The sequence below is a fragment of the Paroedura picta genome, chromosome 5 (assembly GCF_049243985.1).
Source record: "Paroedura picta isolate Pp20150507F chromosome 5, Ppicta_v3.0, whole genome shotgun sequence".
NCBI lineage: Eukaryota > Metazoa > Chordata > Lepidosauria > Squamata > Gekkonidae > Paroedura > Paroedura picta.
The window spans coordinates 53,974,502-53,998,227 of record NC_135373.1 but is presented as its reverse complement, the minus strand read 5'-3'; the positions used below and the strand labels follow the sequence as shown (position 1 = coordinate 53,998,227).

General features: G+C 39.3%; 1 protein-coding gene across 5 annotated transcripts in view; it reads right to left on the bottom strand.

The window, feature by feature from the left end:
* Window positions 1-14,469: 14,469 nt before the first annotated feature.
* The window catches only part of CACNA2D1 (calcium voltage-gated channel auxiliary subunit alpha2delta 1), a 419,757-nt gene continuing 410,500 nt past the window's right edge, over window positions 14,470-23,726 (bottom strand). For all 5 annotated transcript variants that reach the window (XM_077338003.1, XM_077338001.1, XM_077338004.1 and 2 more), the window contains one exon: window positions 14,470-20,688. In XM_077338003.1, the coding sequence (XP_077194118.1) occupies window positions 20,628-20,688 (61 nt within the window). In that variant the 3' untranslated portion in view covers window positions 14,470-20,627. The remainder of the gene's footprint in view (window positions 20,689-23,726) is intronic.

Below are 23,726 nucleotides of genomic sequence, written 5' to 3'. Positions count from 1 at the left end.
TTCTTTGTATTTGAAGTACATGCTGCCATCTAAGGCTGGAACACAAAATCAGTAAATCCATTTCTCTGCTCAACTACTTTGGAAGAGTATTTTAAATCAAGGATCTGTAAAGCGTCATATTTTCCTTATCTTTAAAGTAGCCTTCTGGTGCATGTAAATTAGCTTCTAAATGTTGTGGAAGATCCCAACCATGCATCTATTGCCTCATGTCTGTTGTGATCCTGAGAAGAAGCAATTTGCATTGGGAATGTAAAGAGAAGTGAGAATTTCAGCCTGGTGCTAGTGGAAGCCAGGTGTTCTGGCCTGCCAGCTTCTGGCGTCAGGTTTCCTATTCTCAAAAGTTAACAAGGCCAGGGGAAGTTTCAGCCTCATTCCAATCCGAAGTCAGGTTTCCATAAAATTAATCAAGGCAATGTCATCCAGTCCAAGGTCAGGCTAGTAAGAATCGATCAAGGTAGTGTTGGCAATTCAGCATCTGCTGTACAGTTGCATCCACACCTACCATGTTTCTCAAGAAATTTTATAGTCACACTTCAGCTTTTCAGACACAGTCCTACAAAGACTCATCTTTGCTAGCAACAAATAGCTGGTGTCAAGCCAGGAGGCATGCACTTTGCTTCCTCTCCTATATCTTCATGCTCAGCATTCTTCTGCATTGCTCTAAAGCTAGACTTGGAGGACTGGGAATGGCCAGCTGACTTTCACCTGCTGGATCAGAGCTGATGATTCTGCACCAGCTCTCTTGACTTAAGTCCTGACATGCCTGCACCTCATTTCCCCTTTGATTGGCTTCAGTTGTCTCTGAGCTGGCTACACAGGGCCCTTTCTATTCTGAAAAATCCTCATCATTACAAAGCCCTGGCTGACCATAGCTGCATGGTACATTCTGATAAACACAACACAGCCCATGGGGTCTGCTGCCTTAACAGAAGTGCCTGTTTGCTCCCACTATTATGCATGTGTACATTTGTAAGTGAAGCACAGATTAGGGGTATGCATTTAACTAAACTGAGTCAAAAATACCTTACTGGGATTTTTCAGGCATTCTTTAAGCCCATTATGGATTCTTCTATCTGATTGCCCCAGCCAATACTCTCAGGTCTGTGTGCCATGGCAAAAGACACCCCCCCTTCCCAGATCCTGGGGACATTTTCTGCTGTACAAAGTTTAAGCTACTCAGTGTCAAGTCTCCAGGCCCAGCAGGGAAAGACAAGCAAGAAGCGAGAACAGTTCTGCAGGGAGTACATAAAGCATGATCAAGGAAACCAAATTAAGTAGCCAGGAAACAAACACAAGCCAAGTCCAATAAGGGCAAGAAAAAGGTCTGTAGTCAAGAGAGGAAAGCAGTCAAGGAAACAAGACCCACTTTTGCCTCTCCCCTCCCTTAAGCCCCACACACATCTAATCATGCACAGCTGCCTCAGTTTTCAGAGTGGATTCTGCAAAGCACCTCAGAGACCAGTTCTGCCCTGTGCAGTTAGTCTCATGCTCCTGCACCTTTCCTGTAAGGCCAAGCACAGCTTCCTATGCCATTCCAACTTGATCAGTGTGTGCCAACATGCATTTTTATATGTAATGGTTAGAATGTCAGCCTAAGATCTACAGAACTCCATGTTCAGTTTCCCCTTCTGCTATGGATGCTTGCTGGGCTATTCACTCATTTTCAGCATACCAGGGTTATTGTTAAGATAAAATAGACAATAATTATGTAGGCAACCTTTGATCCCTGTCAGGGAGTAGGCAATGTATAAAAGGAGAGAGAGAGAGAACACATAAAACAACCAGATCTATCAATGATACCCAAAGGAGTTTCTCTGAAACCATAAAATTCCATGTAAGAGTTACTACATATAACTTGCTGTAAAGTTCTCATAGAAATCAACAACAAACTAGAGCCACATTCACTAAAATTTCTCGAATTATTTGCTGATTAGAGACGTGGAAAGAGATAGACTTTTAATCAGTTCTATTTTTATGTGACACATCTAAAATTGTATCCTCCTTAGCAAAGAATTCCAAAGGAACACGTTCACATTAAAAAGTTGAGGGAACTTACAGGAAATCCCCCTCCCCCAATGTGTGGTCAGATTACTGACGTCAATCTAGTGTTCGTGTGTGTAGCTCAAAAACAGATGTCAGTTTTCAACTGCTTTTTATTATAATATGGCTTCCGAGCTGAGTAACAGAACTGTAACATTGGAATTGTAAATGCATTATCACAGCCTCTGTGTCAAGTAATGTTTATATAAAAATCTGAAGCTTATTCTTTACAAGCAAGGGCCCAGTCATCTCTCAGACAAGAGACACAAGGGGATAGCAAAGGCTGTTTTTATAGATAAAGTGATATTGGTACCAGTGTGCTTTGATGTAAGAAGTGTGACACCAACAGTTAATTACCCTGAATTTAATATATAGAGGGAAGGATCACAAGTTGAGTTTATTGGACTGAATGATTCCTGTAACCTTTGTTCATGTAAAGTCATAAACTATGCGATAAATGGACAATGCATGCAAATTATCTTCCTTCACATAATGTCAAGTTTGAACTGGTCTTCCCAATGAGGCAAAGCCCACTATGGTTGAAAGCAAATAATCTAAACTTCTGGTAAAATGAGTACCCAGCTTGCTGGGGAGGTAAAGCGGTAATGACTGGGGAAGGGAATGGCAAACCACCCTGTATTGAGTCTGCCAAGAAAACGCTGAAGGGTGTCACCCAAGGGTCAGACATGACTTAGTGCTTGCACAGGGGATACTTTTACCATTATTATTATTATTATTATTATTATTATTATTATTATTATTATATGGTTTAATATATGATGATGGCCAGACCCCAATCTGGGGATCTGTGTAGTTTGATCAATGTGAAAAGAGTGGCATGGACCCGTGTCCACCATCCAATGTCCATGGAGGATGTCCAGAGGTCATTCCTTGGGACCTTCCCTAACCTTAAATAGGTTACAAGCCTTTTGACTTCTGCAGCTGAGACTGGAGGTCAGGGTGGGACGTTTCCTGTATTAATAGGTGTAAGGGGCATGCTCTGCAGAATAGCACACAGAAAAATGGATCTCCAGGTATTTTACAGGAACGTTTTGAGCCATTTGATTGGAATCCACCTGAAACATTTCTCCAAAAGAATGAAGCCTGAGTAAGTGGGAGCCACACCACATTTAACACTCACTTTTGCTTTTTAATTAAGTTTTTGTACTGTTGTTTTAATATGTATAAGGCAGAAGTACGTATAAGGGCAGCTTTGTTAATGTGTGACAGCAGAATAATAATAATAAAGCACCCTTACGTTTCTCTAACTCTTTCCCATACTTTTCCTCTCCTTCATTTTGTCCTGCTCCTTTTATGAACTATAAATCTATCCCCACATTTAATTTTTCTTCTCTCCTCTCCTATTTTTGCAGTCTCAGTCATCACCAATCCTAGTTGATGACTTAGAACTTATTTAATAGTAGTATAGGAGCAAACCTTTGTTAATATTATGAACTGATAATATTATGAACAGTTGAATTAAGTAAATTGGAGCTTCCAACCTGCAAGAAGAAACTGGGTAAATAATTTCAGTTTTTAAAGAAGTTCTACTGAATGACTTTATGAACAAACCAATTAAACATAGATATTATATAATTTTCAAAATGCTTTGGTTGATTTGGTGTGGGGGGAATTTTTGCAATTGACTTTGCTGACTGTAATATTGTCTCATGCTAATTTTTGTTAGATGATGATTCATTATGTATGTGTTACTCTTCCAGGTAGAAGTGTAGGAATCATTTTCCACATTGACAAGTGTTCCTGTTAGGAATACTATTATAACAGGAGGCAGGTGTGCTTGCAACAATTTTCTGATTATTGTTTAAATTAGGTATTTTATGTAATATTGAAACTAATTGTACTTTTTGAATTTAGGACACAACCACAGAGGAAAGGAACTTGCAAACGGCAAAACATCTAGAAACTGTTTGGGCTGGTCTCTTGGTATAAAAATAAATCTTGTAATACTGATTTTATAATATAGCCTTGGATAGGTTTGTTTGTTAGTACTCAATACTGAGCTTATTTCATGTTGTAACTGTAATATTATCTGACACATTTATACTTCAGGATTATCCCAGTAATGGACCTCTCCCCAGATGCACGTCACCAGACTTAAGATGGCTACATTTTAGGTGAACAATTGCTTCAGATTTATGCTGTGTCCTTCCCATATTATCTTTCTAGATTAGAAGGAGCTATAAATCGAGTTTTGTTTATTAACTAGAGCATTTAAATGCCAGACTACTCAATTTTGCATTCCAACAGGCTTGTAAGAATTACTACAGTTAAAGTCATATAGCGGAAAAATTAAGCTGTCCATGAAATCGTCTTCCCTCATTCCATCCGTGCTACATAAATCTACAGACTGACAATGGAAGAAACAAACCAGAGAGAGAAAACCAGTTTCTTTTTAAAAGTGCAAGCTGTTTCCATTTGTTTTAAATAATAGCAAATAAACAGCTCCTAACAAGACATTTACCTTTAAATAAAAATGCAGATATTTTGTATGGTAGATCCTAAACTGGAGAAATAAAGTATAGGCACAGAACATTTTGCATTTTCAGTGAACTGCAGAGCAGTCACATCCATTTGAATTTTCCAGGCATTCAAGGTGTCCTCATTTTGAGGTTGCTCTTGAGAGTCTTTATTTTCATACCACTTCCAGTGTCCCCTCACCAAATGTTTCCCATTAAAATCAACATATCTTCCAATATGATTTTTGCATTAGTGGAATTAAACTGGGATTAAAATGACATGTGAATTTAAGTCTAATTTTATTTTATTTATTTATTATTGGTTGATGCAATATGTACAGACTGCTGATCAGGTTTAAGGTTCAGATTTGAGGTACATGTCCATCTTGCAGCAGGGAAGTTCTAAAGAGCCTTGTGTGGGGACACTGGGCCACAACAAAGGATGCACTGGCTGATTTGTTCTTGAGACTACTGAGAGAGTACCTGGGGGCAGAGGTCCATGAGGTATATGAGGAAGTGTTGTGCCTCCTCCATTCTTCCAACAAAGACAATGATTAAGAAGCTGGTACTAGGGACAAGCATGAACTAGGGAAATATGGTTCAATTTAGAGGTTATAGTGGACCTACAAACTGAACAATATACCATCACAAACTAAAAAGGTTTCATAAGAACACACACACACAGTATGCTAGAGATACAGAAGTCACAGGAGATTTCTAGCTGACTCTCCTCTCTCTGCCCTCCAGTTTTGGTGAGGATTGAATATATGGAATCCAAGTTATGGCCCCCCAGAGAGAGTGACCGTGGGAAAGTGCTTTCTGGAGAAATGAAATGCACAGTTTCAGAAGGTTCAGGGGTGTATAGAGTGGTCCTCAGGCATAATACTATTATCCAACTCACAGAAGATCTCCAGCTGATTGTCATCTACCTGCCATTCAAATCTGGTGAAATTTGGATTTACAGGGACTGAGTTATTCCCCCCACCCCACCCCAGAAGGTGTCTGCATCCTCCTTTGCTTCCAATTGAGGGAAGAATGGCAAAAAAGCAAGGCAAAAAGCCCAGCAGCACAGAATCAAAATACCCAAGAATCCCTGTAGTACAATTTCCAGAGATTTGCACACCACATTCTTTTGCACTGCTTTCTAAACTTAGGGATTTTAAAATCATTTGTTCAGCCTGCATTGCTGATTCCCAAGCCAACATCTGGGTTTTCCTACAGCCTGAGATGTATTGCTTGCTTGATCCTTGGTCATTAAGGAACTGGCAACTTGGAATGGGAATCGAGTCAATTATTTTTCTTTGCTATAATATTAATCGGTGGTATGACTCAATAGACTTCTTTGTGAAATAGTTTCTATTTCCTATTTTTCAATAGCAACTCGTATTTTCTTTTAGATCTGATTTAACGTGAACATGTCATATTAGTCTTGCAATGTCGTAATATTTCAAATAGCAACTTACTTTCTGGTTCTAGTATGCAGTGGATAACACAGTCTTATATTTTTTATATGGGAGAGTAAGAGAGTAATAGAATTGTATCTTTTTCTAGACAGTGTATAAAGCAGCTCCCATAGTGTCTATTTTACTGTAGAAGAAAACTTGAGGCTACCAATATTGGCACTAAAATACCATGAAAAGATACCTCCATCCTACCACACCATTGAGCAAAGGGTATTCATTCTTATAAATTATTAAAATACTTGAACCATTCAGTGTAGCTCAGGTTTGAAGTCTTCCTCCAGTCTAAGGAGTCTTCCTCTACATTGAGTGGCTGTTCCAGTAAAGAACCTGAACCTACTGTGCATCAGTTTTACTGGATGCCCTTGAATTCTAGTATTTAGGGAGAGGGGGGGAATTTCCCTCTGTCAACTCTGTCTACTCTATGCATAACTTCATAAATCTCTGTCACATCCCCGCTTAGTCATCCCTTTTCTAAACTGAAAGGTCCCAGACTCTTCAAACTTTCATTGTAGGAAAGGTGCTCCAACCCCTAATCATCTTGATTGCCCTTCTCTGTTCCTTTTCCAGCTCTGCAGTGTCTTTTTGAGATACAGTGATCTGAACTGTATACCTTATTACAAATGAGGCCACACCATAGATCTATATAGGAGAATTACAATATTGGCTGTTTCATTCTCAGTTTCTTTCCTAATAATCCCTAACATAAAGTTTGTCTTTTTCACTGCTAGTTTGACACTTTCATTGAGCTAGCCCCCTATGACCCCAAGATCTTTTCCCTTCTCAGTCTCAACAAGTTCAAATCCCATTAGCCTATATGTGAAGTTAGGATGTTTTTGTCCCAGTGTGTATCACTTTACACTTAACAACATTGAACTTTTTGCCATATGGTTGCCCACTCACCCAGTTTGCAGAGGTCCTCTTGGACATCTTCCCAGTCAGCCTTGCTTTTCACCATCCTCAGTAATGTTGTGCCATCTGCAAACATGATCACTACACTACTCACTACACTACACTACTCACCCCTAGTTTACTGTTATACTGTGTTATTTGGTTACAATTATTAGTTATCAGTTATACATGTTCTATAGACTGTTTTATGTATTGTTTTCTGTTATAATGTAAACCGCCCTGAGCCTCCGGGGAGGGCGGTATAGAAGTATGATAAATAAATAAATATGATAAATAAATAGTTTCAAATTATTTATGAAAAAACTGGCCTGGGTTCTGATCCTTCTAAGACCCCCTTGCTTCCCTCCATTGTGAGAGCTGGCCATTTATTCCTCCTCTTTGCTTCCTATCATTTAACTAATTTCTAATCCATGACTGCTAAATTTGCTCAGAAGTCTTTGGTGAGATATACCGAGAACACCACAAATAGTTATTGAATGACTAATAAGAACATCTTACAACCAAATTCTTTTAACAGTTTGATTACATATTATCAGTTACAATCTTTATTTAACAATCCAGTGACCCATTGGTCTTGGGCAGAACCAATTTTACAAATACCACACTCTGTTTCCATCCTTGCATAAAGGTCACTGCTGCCAGAAATTTAGTCACAGCCCAACTAATATCAGGATCCATGTCAGTGAGCAGGAAAGGCACTGGAAACAATCAGCTGCATCCCCAGATCTACAAGGTACTACTCAGATGCTATCCACCAAAACAACAACAGGGTAAGCATTTAGCTTAGCCAGAAAAAGGCTCTGTGATATTTTGGGACAGTCATTGTCCCCAAATAAGAGGGAATGGTGAATAGGGGTGCAATACCAAAACCAGCAAAGATAATACTCTATGACAGGGATGGTCAAATTGCGGCTTTCCAGACGTCTATGGAGCACAATTCCCATGAGCCCCTGCCAGCATGCCCTCCTCTATGAGCTCTGACAAGAGCTGAGTGGTGGTGTAGTGCCTCCAGTGGGCTTTCTAAGGACAGTCTAGCAGCCTGTGGGCCAACAGACAAAAGTAATGAAGGGGATATATCATCAGTGATTGCATATTGAACTGGGAGTCTGTTCCTTTTGCATGCTTAAGCACTGCATGAATGCAAGAATAGCTGACTACATCTCATCATGTAGAGTGGCCCGATAAATGTGGCAAATCTCTACACATGCCTGACCTTTCTGCGGGCTGCTTGCATGAAGACTTCCTGTACATTAGAACTTATCCATGTGAGGAACCATGTATAAACAGAAGGAGGGTTTTGGTGACCACATCCTCTGCATGACTTAGGAAATGAGCTAATACACAGTCACAAAACATTTGCACTGCTTCCATCAGATGTATGAAAGTACCTTTTCTCAAAATAGAGACAGAATATATTCAAGGCCAAATGTCAGAAAACTGGCCGAGAAAAACGTGTCCTTTGTTATATATCACAGATGTTTTAGGAACATGAAGACAAGGTTCAGGATCTTTCCTTTTTTCTTTCCAAAGCAATGTGTTTTCTTTAGGATGCTGCCAACCATCGTCCAGCCCAGGATGAATGACCTCAGCTGCATTAATCATGCATCCCAAAACCACAAGACAAAACACCAGTGAAGTCACCTGAAAAACATTCAGATGACTAGACTTTTTTTTTACACCAGCAGATGTTTTTGCCTCAGTTTTGTATGGGCCTATGTAAAATGTATGTAACTTTGGGAATTTCCAAGGGTTTTGTTCATGATAGCCATTTTGAAAGTAATCGTTTGAAGCTTAGAAAGAAACAAACTTACCCCATGTTTTCAGTAGATGTCTTCCTGCCTTGTCAATGATCAGATGACTTCAGAAAGCTACAACCAGATGCTGCAAGTCACTGATTTCGAGAATCATTGGTTGTGACTTTGATCATGTATTTTGCTTTTTCAGCTTTGCTTGGGCAAACGGTGAATACCACTGTCAAATACAATTTGGTGGAGCTGTCTTTGCAACAATGGGCTTTGGGTGACAATTGGAAGAAAAGCATGCATTGGCTATAGCCCGTTTATTTCACACTGTAAAATGAAATCACCTCAACTTTATAGTAGAGATACAGAAACTGAGTAGGTATTTCTTTTCAACTTTTAAGGGGTAGGAATTTTGAAAGCTGTCATGAAAGTCAATTACTCAGGGGAAACATAGTTTTACAATTCAGTAACCTACAACAATGGCTTTTTTTAAAAGCTGTATGAAAAAGATATCAATTTGCATGAGTCAGTGTCTTCTGGAAACAATAAAGATACCTATCATGCTATTCAATGTTCCACTTACCCCACCCCCCACCCTGGCCATTTCCATTAAGGTGATAGCCAGATACCATGATATAATGAGTAACATTTTTAAGCAGTACAAGGAAATCTTTCAAGCTGGATAACAATAAAGACCAACATGTTTTGCTAAGAGGACCTAAATGAACCACCAAAGCAGAGAGGGGCTACAGAACATTAGCGAACAGCCTTGTATGACCTGCAAACCATTTAGCCAAATGCTGGCTACTAGCCATGTTTTGTGACCTGCTTGGTGCTAGAAACTGGATTCATTTCTTTTTTTATTTTATTTTTATCCACAGGATCTTTAAGATAGAGCTGTTCTGCCAGACCCATTGGTTGAAGCCTAGAAACACCATCACATGCCTGGACTCCCTACTTGAGATGCCCCCCAAACCTACCTAATTACTAATAAAGATGCGGTTGATGTGCCCTCTCTCTGGAGAGAAGGAGGCAGCCCTTCTGAAATGGTTGGATTGACTAAATCAGGACTGTATATGTTATTTTATGTTATATTTATTATGTTGTGAGTTGCCCTGAACCCCCTGGGGAAAGGTTGCATATAAATAGAAAAATAACTAAATAAATATAAATGAACGGAGGCCATAGGTGTCAGGAAAGAGGCCCAAGGTCATCAGACGGTTGCATATAACTTTTCTGTTGAACTGGAACCAACAGGCAGGACTCATTGGTATGAATGAGAAAGGCACCCTGAGTGTCTGGCCTTATGGCAAGGTAGTTGGCCATGCAACAAATGGGGCAAGGAGACCCTGTGGGAGCCGACCACAACTAGATGCTGATGGTCAGCTTTGGACTGCTGCAGAGAGACCCTGAGCTCAGAACCCAGTAACAAGATGTCATGAAAACCTAGGACCTATACTGAATTAACATGGCGTAAGAGCTCAAGAAGATCACTGCTGCAAAGGCACAAAAAAGGCAAGTGTGAAAGCTGCCCTGAACAGTGTGCTTACAAGACTGGAATCCCTGAAATTGAAACTACTATCAACCTGTAACATTTAAAATCCTTCCTTAAACATGGAGATAATAACAGATGACCAGCTTGGTTTCAGTAGCTGAGGTAGCAACTGCTGATAGCAGGGAGTTGGCTAAAAGGATTTGCTAGTATCTCACCTTCAACTTCCTATAGAAGCCAATGTAATAAGAATTGACTTTAAATCTGGAGTAAAAAATTTTGCAACAACCCCTGCCAGGATATTTCATTAATTGAGCTACACAAACCTAGTACGTTCTTGGACGGTTGGCAAGGAAATTTGAAATTTCATGAATTAGGATATCCTTATGTAAATAAATGTAAATTGAAGGCAGACACTAGAATTCATAAGAACACAGAGAAAAATAGGATAAACTATTATCTGCTGTTAGACAAAATGATTCACACCTCTTTGGGGAAGTTGTTCATGAGGGATATACTCCCCATTAAATTATCATTTTTATCCCTAGAGTGGAAACAACACTTTATTGCTTTATTTACAACTGCTGTACAAGAAGCTAGATCTGTTACAACTGCAATAAGTTCACTAGAACGGCATCCTGTCTCAACAACTCATATAGAGAAATGAATTGTTAAGTTAAAATTAACAAAGCTTCAGGAAATTATTATTTACTTGCTAAATGCTGTTGTTTTTTTTAAGATAGATGAATCCCCTTATTTATCCATTTATTCACCTTGATAAATTCTTCAGGAATAATGCTGAAGTCTTGGAAAAATCTAGCGTCATTCCCATTTATTTATGAGGTCCTGAGGATAAACCCAGCAATTAATTGTCTGTCGTCAATTATAGGGATACTTTATGCATTGTATCTACTTTGGCTTCTATTAGGCTGGGCTGAAACTCTATCAATAATAAATCAAGAACAATATGGATTTGCATAGGGTAGATCAAATATATCCTAAATTATATCCTAAATTTTCTGGTACATAAATATGTTAAAAGCCATAGCGGGGGTCTACATTTGGCCTTGATTGGTTTCCAGGTTGCATTCAACAAAATATTACATGAAAAGTTGTGGTCTAAACTCTGAAGATATAATATAAATCTTAGACTTTTATTTTTTACTCCAGCCACATTATCACAACATAAGCATGCACATATGTTATAATCAGCCTGGTCATCTTACTGCAGTTGCACCGGTGTGTAAAGGAGTTTGGCAGGGTTGTGTGTTGGTTCCTGTGTGATTTAACTTGTATTTAAGTGACATAACAAATACTTTTTCAGGCAGAGAATAAACATATCTTTAAATCGGGCAATGACAGAATTCCTGCACTATTGTATACTGATGATATAATTATTTCATTAACAAGAGTGGCATAAAAAGAGCCTTGCAGGCATGATTTAGATACTGCTCTGAAAATAAAGTATGTATAAATATCAGTAAAACCAAAGTAATTTCCTTTTGAACTTAATAGCTCAATGAAAGGAGATTTTAAAATGAACAATTTCAGTCATATAATATGGGAGTTATTTTTATGACAAATTACACTGGATGTTGCATATTGAATCTATCCTAGTTAAGGCCAAAAGGGAGGTTGAAGAAATTTCTTTTTTTTAAATGATGGGATCACAGTATATTCCGGTGGCGCTCCCAATTGTTTACCACTAACATTACTACCCAGCTAGTATATGCAGCACCAGTTTGGGTACAAGTGACTGCTACTCCTATTGAACTAATTCAGTTTAAGTTCCTGAGAACAATTCTCAAGCGCTTCCTTTATGGCTGTTAGATTAGAAACTGGTTTTATATCAATTATAAATTTGGCATGTCTATTAGCATACAGATTTAGAATCCAACTTCTGTTCATCAATGACCAGAACAATTTTCTCCACAGTTTAATATGAAGAACTTGGCTCAACTCACCAATTTGCTCAACCGAATAGATCAGAAGTTGACCACTTTTGAGCTTTCCCAAAATTAATGATGTAATTAGCAATTAATGATGGTATAAAATATATAAATATAAAATATATTCATTTACAGGATAAATTGGTTAAAGCCCACAGGGTGTGCTCTCTTCTATTTAACTTGGATCCAATGATCCCACATTAAGATGCATGTTAAGTATCTATATTAACAGTTCCAAGATATTGCCATGTATCAAGAAGATACAAAAACATTCCATCTAATTGTAGATTTTATCCTTCTTCCGCTAACCTGATTGAAACATTTTGTTCATGTGTTTTTATCACTGCAGATTCTATGTAAGGCATATTTCAATTTACTGGTATCTCTGTTGGCTGATAAGAAAATGTTTCACAAGCAGAAGACATTTACAATCCTATTGTCAGGGGGGTTAAAAAACCCTCAATTTCTGTAGTGAAGATTTAAGTTCTTCAATGAAAATACAAGCAAACACCCAATTCATAATTTATTCAGTTTCTAATCTTAGAACTGTAAGCATCTTAACACCAATGATGTACAGAGAGGTTTTATGTAATGATTAATTTTATATTAATGTTTTTATTTGATTTTATCTGTTTTACTTTGCTTCTGAATGGCCTGTGGGCCATAATGACGATTGACTGATTGATTGACTGCCATTCTGAGTTGCTTAAAATAGCACAATTTTTCTTCTGCAATCCAGGACATAATGCAAATGTTGAAATAATATCTTCATTAATGAACACCCAGTAGACAGATGAACGGGACAGACTTATTACTGAAGCTATAAAGGGCATTTTGTTACTGCAATATAGCCAATGTGACTATTCATACCACTTAGCTTTTATACAGCACTTTAGGAGGGTGCAAATTAGGGACATAAAATCTTCCAGCCACTATTCAGATGCCACTTCATCATAGGTATTCAGGTACTGGTGGTGTAACCGCTGGTGTGCTGAGTGATAGGTTAATTAGTATTTGTGTAGAGTACATTTCTGTCTTAAAGGACTCAAAGTCTTATTGGACTCAAAGTAAATGTGAGGTGATTTGGATTTTCTGTGGGATGCTGATTCCCAGTTATTATTGCCAAGGGGTGTTCCACACCATGTAAGCAAACGTATCAAAGCGCCTTTTGCATTCCAGCTCTGCTTGTACCATAACCTCTTACGTTTTTGTGGACCAAGCCTTAGTTTAATTCCAGAACATGGCGGTTGTAAAACAAAATCACTTATAAATTCATTCACACTTCAAAAGACACGTTCAAATGCAAGCCATTGTTAAGCATCTTCAATTATTTTCTGATATGTTGTGCTTGCTTACAAAAAAAGCCCCAATGCACCTGCATGCTCCCTCAGTCCTTCAGTCCCAATCCTCTTTTTCAGTAAGTTGGGAGGGGGGTACTATAAATTCTGTTAGCCAAACATCTCCCACATAAACATTTTTCTTTTAAAACATTATTTATAGTTTGTCTTTCTCACTGAATCTCAAAGCACATTATGCATATGCACATGCATACATGTAACTGCGCTTCTCTCCCTGAGAAAAAATTGGCCAAGTTGCAAAAGTTGTACAGTAGCAAGGTGCTCAGGTAGGCTACAATGATCACTGCTGGGCCTGGCCAAGTTATTCAAGTTTCACAACGTTGTTGCTGAGCTATAGGCATGTGGCATTATATTGTGTGGTAGCCACTATGACACCAGAGTGAATTGCACAAACTGTATGGTGGCAAACTGCCCAGTGGTTGTTGCTGGCCCTGGTCTTGGGATAAGAGAGAACAGGAGGGAAGGTCAGAATAGCCCTGGAAAGGGCCCTCAGTTTTACTTTTTACTTTTTACTAAGATCTGAAGCCTGGCAATATTGCTGTGTATTAGCAACACCCCACAATGGCTACTGAGGGAAATTATTTCTTAAAGGTAGAGACCTGCTTTTAAAAACTCCTTGATAGTGCTTCTGCTTCCCCTCAAGATTTCAGATTTTTCTATAAGCCTAGAGCTTTCCTCAGGTGTATAGAAAGATCTGTCTTGGTCTGCTCACAGACCCTTTGCCTGGATTTAAGTATCCACATATGGGGCCATGTCAATAATTAAATATACTAATAACATTTTTAACAATCAAATCAGCAATGGGGAGATGTCTACAATATTCTTGAATTTTGGATATGATGTAAACTATCAAAAGGAGAAGCTGGAAGTATGTTTTGGGTGGGCACAAACCAACAGAATGGGGAGGGGGTTGTTTGCAGCTATACAATGTGAACAATGTCTTAAGAATAATGTTATAAATACAAACAGTAACCATTCAACAGCTAGATTGATTGCATTCAGTTACGAGAAAGGATATCACAATGAATTAACTCTGGCATCAGATTTCAAATGATAAACTTTTATTCTGAATATACTGTTTGTCCACAATAATTAAACACAACAATCTTTAGGATTACAAATTTTATAACAGTATTATACAAATTTTTACAAAATGTTTTGCTTTTATTCCTCATTTCAGGCTAGTCAAGTTCCACAAAAGTGTTAAGAACACAAGAAAAGGAAGAAAAAACCCTCTCTGCCCCCCCCCCTTTTTTTGGCCAGAATGCACACTGGACATTTCTGTAAATATATTTCCCAGAAGCATGACTGAGACATTTCAGATAACACAAGAAGATTAGTTTCATTGTAGCCAAACTTGAAGTTCAGCTGGCATTTCCACATGATGGTGTCCTTAGTAATTTTGTTTTCTCTTCGAGTTGCAAGCTTTAATTTTATACATCAGAGCTACAGAGATCACAGGAGGGCTGCAGCTAACTTCTGAAACTATGGACTATTTTTTAAAATCCTTTTTACAATAGTCTACAGCAATTATTAACAATATTAACATGGTGGTATGAAAAACAAACCAGCAACCCAGTGACATAGCCTATAGTACCGTGGGGGGGGGGGGGTGTTGCCAGCCAATGGCTGGCACCTGGCAGGAGACTGGGAGAACACAATGACATCCTTTCCAGAGTGAACCTGGAAGTGACATCATGCCCCTCATGGACACAACGGAAATGCTATGATTTTACCAGTTTCCACTGAATCCCGGAATGGTGATGTCACTTCTTGGTTCATCCTAGAAGTGGTGCCATGCTGTTGATGCAACTTTTGTCTTCTTCACTCTCCTCCCCCATCCTACTGAGTGGTGGCAGTGGTCAAGTTCCACTACCCTAGTCACAGGCCCAAAGTATTAAGAATGGCATCCAATGTATTTTTCTCTATTCTGTAGATACAATTTATCACAGATTTTTATTTTGGTTTCCAATCTGGAATTACCGCTTGTATTGGATTGCTCGGGATGAATCGATGGTTTCAAATGAACAGCTATGGAAATATCCTAGGCCTGGCTGGACTTTGGAAAGATGATTGCTGATCTTTCTTGTTAGTTCCCATGTTGCATTTGTACTGTCTACAATTTTACACTGAGATTAGGGCTCAAACTGGCCTGTTGGGAAGCAAGAATGTGTTCCAGTCTGGTAAAGATGTGTACACATGCAGCATGATATGCATCAGCGCCAGGTGGGAAAAGGGCATTTGACTCCTCACGCACCCTAGGTTTTCACTGATTGAAACCGGCTATTATTAGCAGCATTAAACAAGAAAAGGATGTGTCTCTTAAACAAATACCCATCTAAAAAACTGCCTTTCCTCCATTAATACCAGCATCCACAGCATGGGAAGCTGAGTTTTGATTACCAAAACTAAGTGGAATGTTGAATGGTTAAATGCCCATTTCCCATGTGGCCCCAATCCAAGTCATAGTTGCATGTGCATGTAAATCATAGGCCCAGGCTAATGGAGATCCATAATCTCCATCATGTCTATTTTGGCTCTTAGTTGCCAGGATGACAAAGGAGTTTTTATGATGAGGACTGGCAGCAGGGACTAAATTATAGCTCAAAAATATGGTTGGCCCTCACAAGGAATAAGAGGCTACTACTACAGTCAATTTACCATAAACCATAAGAACAAGTCAATAATCTGTTGAATTAATATTAAAACATGAACAGATATTAAAACATTCTAAATGTTTCTATTCTGTCAGCCTAACATGTAAAAATGATTCCATAAGATGATCATCGTAAGGTAAACTGCAGCCACCCTTGAAAAGAACTGAATTTCGCCTGTGACTGACACCTCAATGCAGGAGGTGTAGACTAGTGTGGGAAGTTGCCACATAATTTGGGCAACCCAAATAATGTGGGAGTTGACCATGGGGGAGCAGCAACCATGCAGCAAAGGAACCAATTGAAGATTTAGGACAGATCTTCCCAAGGTTTGAGACAGAGGGGATGAGGAATGAACCATTTCCATGTATTTTAAAAGATACTGAAAACTGTAAAACAGCAAGTAACACTTGGGTTGCAAAGGTCACTTAAAAAAGGGATACTGCCTATTTGAACCCCATAAGGCCAGTGCTTAAAGTCAGTAAAAGGAAGCATATACGAAAACTTACAAATGGCAGCAACACTGTTTGTTATCAAGTTTAAGCAATAAAGCTTCAAGCATTAGAAATATGTAAAGAGATCATACTAAAATCTTTAATGGTACAAGACCTAAAAATCTCCTCAGTCAAACTCGTGAAATATATGTTATGTTAAAAACCTGATACAAATGTGGATCACACTCAGTGTTTTGGCAGTAATGCTGGTTGTTCCAATGGAAAAGAAGGAGAGTGGAACTCTTCTATCCGCCAGCGACTTGGCTTTCTTTTTCATTCACAAAATAACTAGAAGAACAGGAATAGTGGACAGACAGACAATATAGTTGGGGGTTCATTGAGTGGAACATTCAAACAGCTCCTCTATGTACCTTAGTAGAGTAGGGAAGGAGTCACACAAACAGCAATATACTTTGTCATAAATGCTATATGCAAGAGTAATATATTATAATCTGAGCCTCTCCCACCACTTCTCGCTTTAAAAAGGATGATTAGCATCAAGCCTGGTCACAAGACACAGAATTCACATACAATTTGCAAGATCCTTAATCCATTCAATAGACATGGTTATTTTAGAGCCATACTTTTCAGTATTCATAGTTTCAGTGAAAACTTGGGAGTGGACTGTTTTATTCATTCCTTCATTCCTTAAATTTCTAGCCTACCTTCCTCCTTGGACTCAAGGCATGAGTCCAATAATTTGGTGTGCAAGCAGCAGGATGAACCTCCTGATTTCAGTAGACTCCTCCCTTCAGCCCCTTGTTACCCCCAGATAACAGGCCATTACAGAGCATTTACCAACCAACAGTATACCTGGGGTGACTGACAAAGGCCTCTAATGGGAATAAAGGAGGTGAGGAGGAATCCCTGTTCAAGGAGAAGGCATCCATTGATGGTAGTTTGGATCCAAGTCATAGTTACAAGGAAAATCTCCCCCTCTCTGTCTGGAAAAATCTCAAGGTTTGGATTCTTTTTCCTTCCATCAGTGGCCAGCTGCTTGTATTTTCAAAAGGAAGACTAAAAACAGGTGGCAAAAGCCACAGGCATGACTAAGCTGATGAATGGTTCCCCCCTTGGAAGAGGGTTTCTCTCAGAATGTGGCCCTCTGTTGAGCTGCCCCCAGCTATAGGAAGGCAGCGCAAGGCTACGAGGGGGGAAAGCCTTGGCAGACTAAATGTGGCCAAAGGTCTTATGCTGGTTTACCAAAAAGTAAATCAGATTGGCTACATGATGATACCACAAAGCTAATTCAGAGTGAGAGCACTTGGAGCAGCCTAAAACTTTTAGCTCTTTTTGAGCTCCCTTCACTATGGCAAAAAGTACTGCGTTTTTGGGTTCAGCACTAATATTCATCCTTGGAGCTGGGAACTGAATGGGATAGAGGAAGGAGTGGAAAGAGCTTTATGTGACCTCACCTTTAAGTGCCTGTTCAGATGTTATGGATAATTAGAGTGGTTTTATTATTAAAGTGCTGGGGTTAACAAAAGGGACTGATGTCTCAATCATGTCTTCCTGATCACTCTTCCTTCAGCATCTGTGTCCAGCTGATGAACCAAATGGAAACATTATTTTACCCCACAGAGGAATTCTGAGGGTACCCCCTTCTCAGTACCACTTGTTATAGCAATAACCTTCCAAGGCACAATTTATAATGGGGGTCAGCCAGCACAATGCAAGCTTACTACTGACATTGCTCAGATAATAGTGAAGTTCTACTCTATTTGCTGAGAAAGCAGAAGCCATGAAAGGCAGCACTTGGCATGCCATTAATCTCTCTACAGACTGAAATTAAGACAAATAATTAAAACACACTTGTCAAAATCTTAAATGTTAAACTTAAATGTTAAATCTTAAATGTTTACCACCTCATGAATATCATCTTCATAAAGGTAATATTTCTTGAATATAAAGAAATACCCTGACTTCATGATTGGCTAAAGGCAACAAAGCTCCAGCAATGGCAGCAGAAGGGGCGGAATCTTTCATGATCCTTCAGCCACCATTTTGAGATCATTCCTTTTCCTGCAGAATTATTTCCATCTGTTCTTTTACTGTAGACCACACATATCATTAAACAAAGGATTTTGTTCAGCTCTTCACACTTCTGCCATCTCTGATTTAAAAAGCTAGGATGGAACCAAGGGTACTTGAAAACAATTCAGTGCTGGACATGACAATAGATGACATCCACACTAAAACCATGTGACCAATAAAACTGATTTTTAAATAAACAGCTGCTATGTGCTAATGCATGCCCATTAATTTCCATAAGAGTTTGTATTAAAAGGTAAAGTCATTAGTCAGCATTTTGCATTTTAAAAGGTTGCCATCATGAAAACAAAATAATTGCATATTGCAGCTATCAGGAGAATTGCACAATATTAGCAAAGTTGTACATTCATTGATTTAGCTGTCTTGCAATACTGACTAGTTCTGAAAAATGGGGGAAAGGAGACTAATATATTCTATTCTGTGCTGCAGCATTCTATACTGTAACCAAATTTACCCAGTAATCTGATTTCTTACCAGATTTGTATAAAAGCTTTTTAAAAAAAACTATTCACAACCAAGTACCTTTACACATATATAGAGATTCAAGCCTTCCCATTTGTCCAGGTTTTGCTGCCATTTTGGTGAAACTCAGCATTCTTAGTACATTATTTTTATGGTAAAATAAGAAATGCTGGATGATTTACATTCAGGTACTAAGAGGTGCTAATTTTTTCAAGGGAAAATCTTCCCCAGGTACAATTTGGAGCAGACATACACTTCAAAAATAAGCTCATATAATTTGGTTTAGTTATTTTAAAATACATGTACAGGGGATTTTAAATGAGCATTTTTGTCTGTATAAAATCCATCTCTTGCAGCTAAATGTACTATACCCCTTCTTGGGGGTTCACATTGCACAGTATATTCAGATACTTGTTTAACAATATATAATTTAAGATTAAATTGCATCACACTGCAATATTTGGTTTTTCACACAACAAAATAATCACTCAGTTACCTTTTCAATAAACGATACTGTACCATCAAAAGAAAACACCCCCACCCCAACTTAAAAAATTAAAACAGCAAAGCAATAGCTTCATCGTCATGCAAAATACCCTTGGAAACCGACGTTCAATATTCACAAAGACATTTTTTATTCACAAACTTTTCTTCTGAACATTTTTGGAGGAGTTGGCTAGCAGTAAGGAACTGCTCTGTTGATCACAGGAATCATGACGAGGACGCCAAGAACTGTGCCGTGAGGAATGGATACCAAGTCTGAGATGAAAACCACCTTCTCTGTTGCAGTATAACACTCTTAAGAACCTTTCAGGATTCTTATCATTTCTTTTTTGCATTTCATGAACCTCATCCAAGCTTAGCTAATGATCCATTCAGAGTACTTTTAGCGGAAAATATATATATAATTCATCATAAGGCATTTTAAGTTATGGTGGAACCTCTGTAGATGCCTAGCCAATGTTCTCATCATTCAATAAAACCATTCTGGATGAAGCTGAAGTCTATTCTGCAATATGCATACAAATGATGTTGAAACAGACAATGAAATGTCAGTGTTATAAATAAGAGTGTTAAAATAATGCCAGGGTTTTCCCTAAGTATTGGATTTTAAGAATAAAGAGTGTAAGATTAAATAAACAGAAATCATGGGGGGGGGGACTTTAAAGGGGAGCCCTTTACAAAAAAAGTCTTCAAAACCACAAAAAACCCACATTTCCTCAATAAAGCAGCACACATAGAATTCAGTTCCGATGATCTAGATGATGCAGCATTCACACACATCTACAGATCTGACACACCAACATGCAGTCACGATGGGTGCCTTCAGAGTCTTCCCCAAATAAGGTATCAAGTAATGGGTATCTCCATTCATCTGCAGTATAAGCAGACAAGACCCCCTTTTCCACATAAAATGGTAAGGAGGCTAAGATTTTGGCAGGATCTTGATTGGTTATGCAGATTTTGGTTTAGATAGGGTCATAACTGGCAATATCTGCTGCCAGATAACAGCCAGAGCAGGATCAACTGTATTCCTACCATTGACCATAATGAGGGGCTGAGTCCAGAGACCCCACCACAGTCTCTTGAATCTTCCTGTAACAGAAAAACAAAACAAAAAACCAGTCAGTATTAGTCAAAATTTACTTAGAGGAAAATAGGGTTACAGGACGATTCTGGTGGCATTTGTAACATCTTGATAGGGCTGATTCATGAGGGTTGATTCATAGGGCTGATTCTTACCCATCTAAACAGGGTAAGATTAAACCGCTCTTTCTATAGATAGATTTTTCTATAGATAGATTTATAGATTTTTTCATGAATGGACTCAAGTTGAGCCAAGGTCTTCCCACACCGGAGACCCAGCATCTGATATTTGTCACATTCTACTTGCCACAACCTAACCGAGTCCATTTCCACTTCCAAAGTTTGGGCTAAGTAGATAAACACTTGCGAACTTAAATATGCACTGAAGCGTAATAGAACATGGTCATATAAAAATAATAACTTCACAAAAGAAAAACATAGTTGCAGTCTCTTTATAGTATTTCACCATAAACACATGCAGTTACAAATGCACATTCAAAAAACAAAACCAAAAACAAACTAGAGAACTTTAGGAAGTATCAATACCACAACAGTAGATTGAAAAATAACATGATATGAACATATGATGAAGAAGCCAGATTGGTGTTCCATTTAACCCAGAATCATCTACTCCAGTTGGCAGGTCTTTCCCAGCCTTTTCTTCCCAACATTTTTAGCAGGATATGCCAAGGAGTAAACCTGCTACCTACCACTTTTATCAGTGAAACAGTGTAGTGGCCATATCTGCAGAACGAACACCACAAGACTGCCTCATAAACTCCTCTGGCGAGAACGACCAACTGAATGGAAGATCCAACGACTGGTGTCAGAGAAAACGTGGCTTAAACAGATCGAGAAAGTCCTTAGAAACCAGTGATTGACTATCCATAAGGCCAGACTACTGCCACCAATCGCAAAAAATCCAGCGGCACCTACAGCAGCATATTGGCTGAGAGGACAACCTGCTCTACCAATCACCAGCTAAAGGATAAAAAGAAGAAAGAAGAAGTGGGAGAGCAAAACAAACCATGGATGGCTTACGAGACAAGCAGATCTTCTCATATTGGGAAACCAGATAACTTGAGAAAAGAAAGGGATTCTATGGCCCCGAAGACTCCCCCCCCTTTATGGGAGAATCGGTCTAAAATCATGGATAATGGAGTCAGTCTGGCTGCATGAGCTTCCTCACTAGAGCAACAATCTCACTAGAGAAGAAGAGGAGCCTCAGTTATGGCTCCACTCTGTACCTGAGGAAGAAGTCTTAGAAAACCCAGGAACAAATCATGGAAAGATCTGCTCTAGACTGTTTTTTAAAGAAGCTTTTCTCCCATATGATTTTCTTCTGTGCTACTTTGCTGACATTCATTTCTGGTGCTTATACCTGTTATGCTTCTGGGACAGAACATAACTCAGTAACATGTTGGGGTGGGAAGGGGAGACATATATGTTTTTCCATTGGACAGCTTTCATTAAAGAAGAGGCTGGAAAACCTTGTCATACATGGTCCAGGTACTGCAAGAGGCTCCTCAGTTGCCATAGTAAAAGCCACTGCACAGCCCCTTCAAACTAAACAACCACCAGGGATATGACAATTCAGACACACACCTTTCCCATGGGATTATTTAAACCTTCAATCTGGAGATCCCTGCAGAAGTATAATTCTTAACTTTCCTCACCAGTGATCCTTCATGGAGCTGTCACAGTGAGCTAGCCATGGTCCTGACTGCAAGCTTCACGTCATGACTCCAGCCACATCTTGCCACTAAATTCTTAACCTATACCATTTCTGCAATCTAAAATTGTCTGGCCTCTGGAGGAGCCAGCCCAGTGCATAGTTCTGTGCCCAATGATCCAAACAGTCCGCATAAGGCCTAAAGAACCTAAAAATGAGAGAAATTAGTAGAAAGGCCAACGCAAGGGTAGGCATAGGTTCAGTAAACTGACAACCTCCAGCAGCCCACTGAACACATAGCATATCATCAGAAGACAGCCCATATTCAGTGAAGAGGTGGCAATACTGATCCAAAAGAAGTGAGTGCTAACATTCTGCCAATATACTGATCCAAAACGAGTGAATGCCCAGGGAAAAGTCCAACAGTAGCAGCCCCAGTTTTGTTTGCTAGTAAACTGAAAGCGGATAAGAAGAGCTGTCTGCTTGTAAGAATTAGGACCTTGTCCTAAAGGGCATACAGCCAAATATTCCCCAGTGAGATGCACTGAGCAAGGCTGACCAGTTACTGCAGAGCTAAGCAAATCATACTCCCCTCCTTATCAGTCTTGGAATTACAAAGAAGCACGAGCAGGGTAGTTCCTTGCATGTGAATGTCACTTTAATACAAAGCCTGCTCTGATCCATCATGCCTTGATACAGATACAAGCTCACAGCAATGGAAGGTTCCCAAAAACGCCAGTGTCCCAGCTCAAGCGATACTCACCTGGGGCCTTCTTTGCGACCACCCCTAGGGGAGAAAGCCTCAAATTTGACAAAGGAGGGGAACTGAAAGTGCCAGTCAACAGGTCAGCTGCACTGTCTTTGGCCACCTTAGCAGCTACAATATCTGGGAAATCACGGACTGATTTTAAATTAGCTGAAACAAAGGGCAGGAAAGGGCCCATGTATGGAATGGAAACAGAGGAAAGATTCCACCAATCAGTTGGGATATCACTCAAGGAGCAAATGCAGAGGACCTGGGCAAATGGGGGTATATGCCAAACCTAGCCCTGAGCCTGCTAAGTGGGAATCATTTGGAACTGGAGGCAGCAGCAGAGCCATTCTATCCTCCTTTCTGCCACTGCTGGAGCACCGGCTACCCCCAAAGGGCTGCTGGTCACCACGGCCACGTGGGTAAGTGGGGTCTGCATGAGGTCCAAAGCAGCTGTCACAATGATGACTGAACTCACAGCAGGAGCACAGACACCTCCTATTCCCAGCACACTTTATGGCTGGAATCCTGTCTGTTACCCACTCTACAGACCCTGGAGGGGGCAAACTTTACCCTGACATATGCACCCACCTTTGTAAGCCACAATTTATCTTTAATAAATGA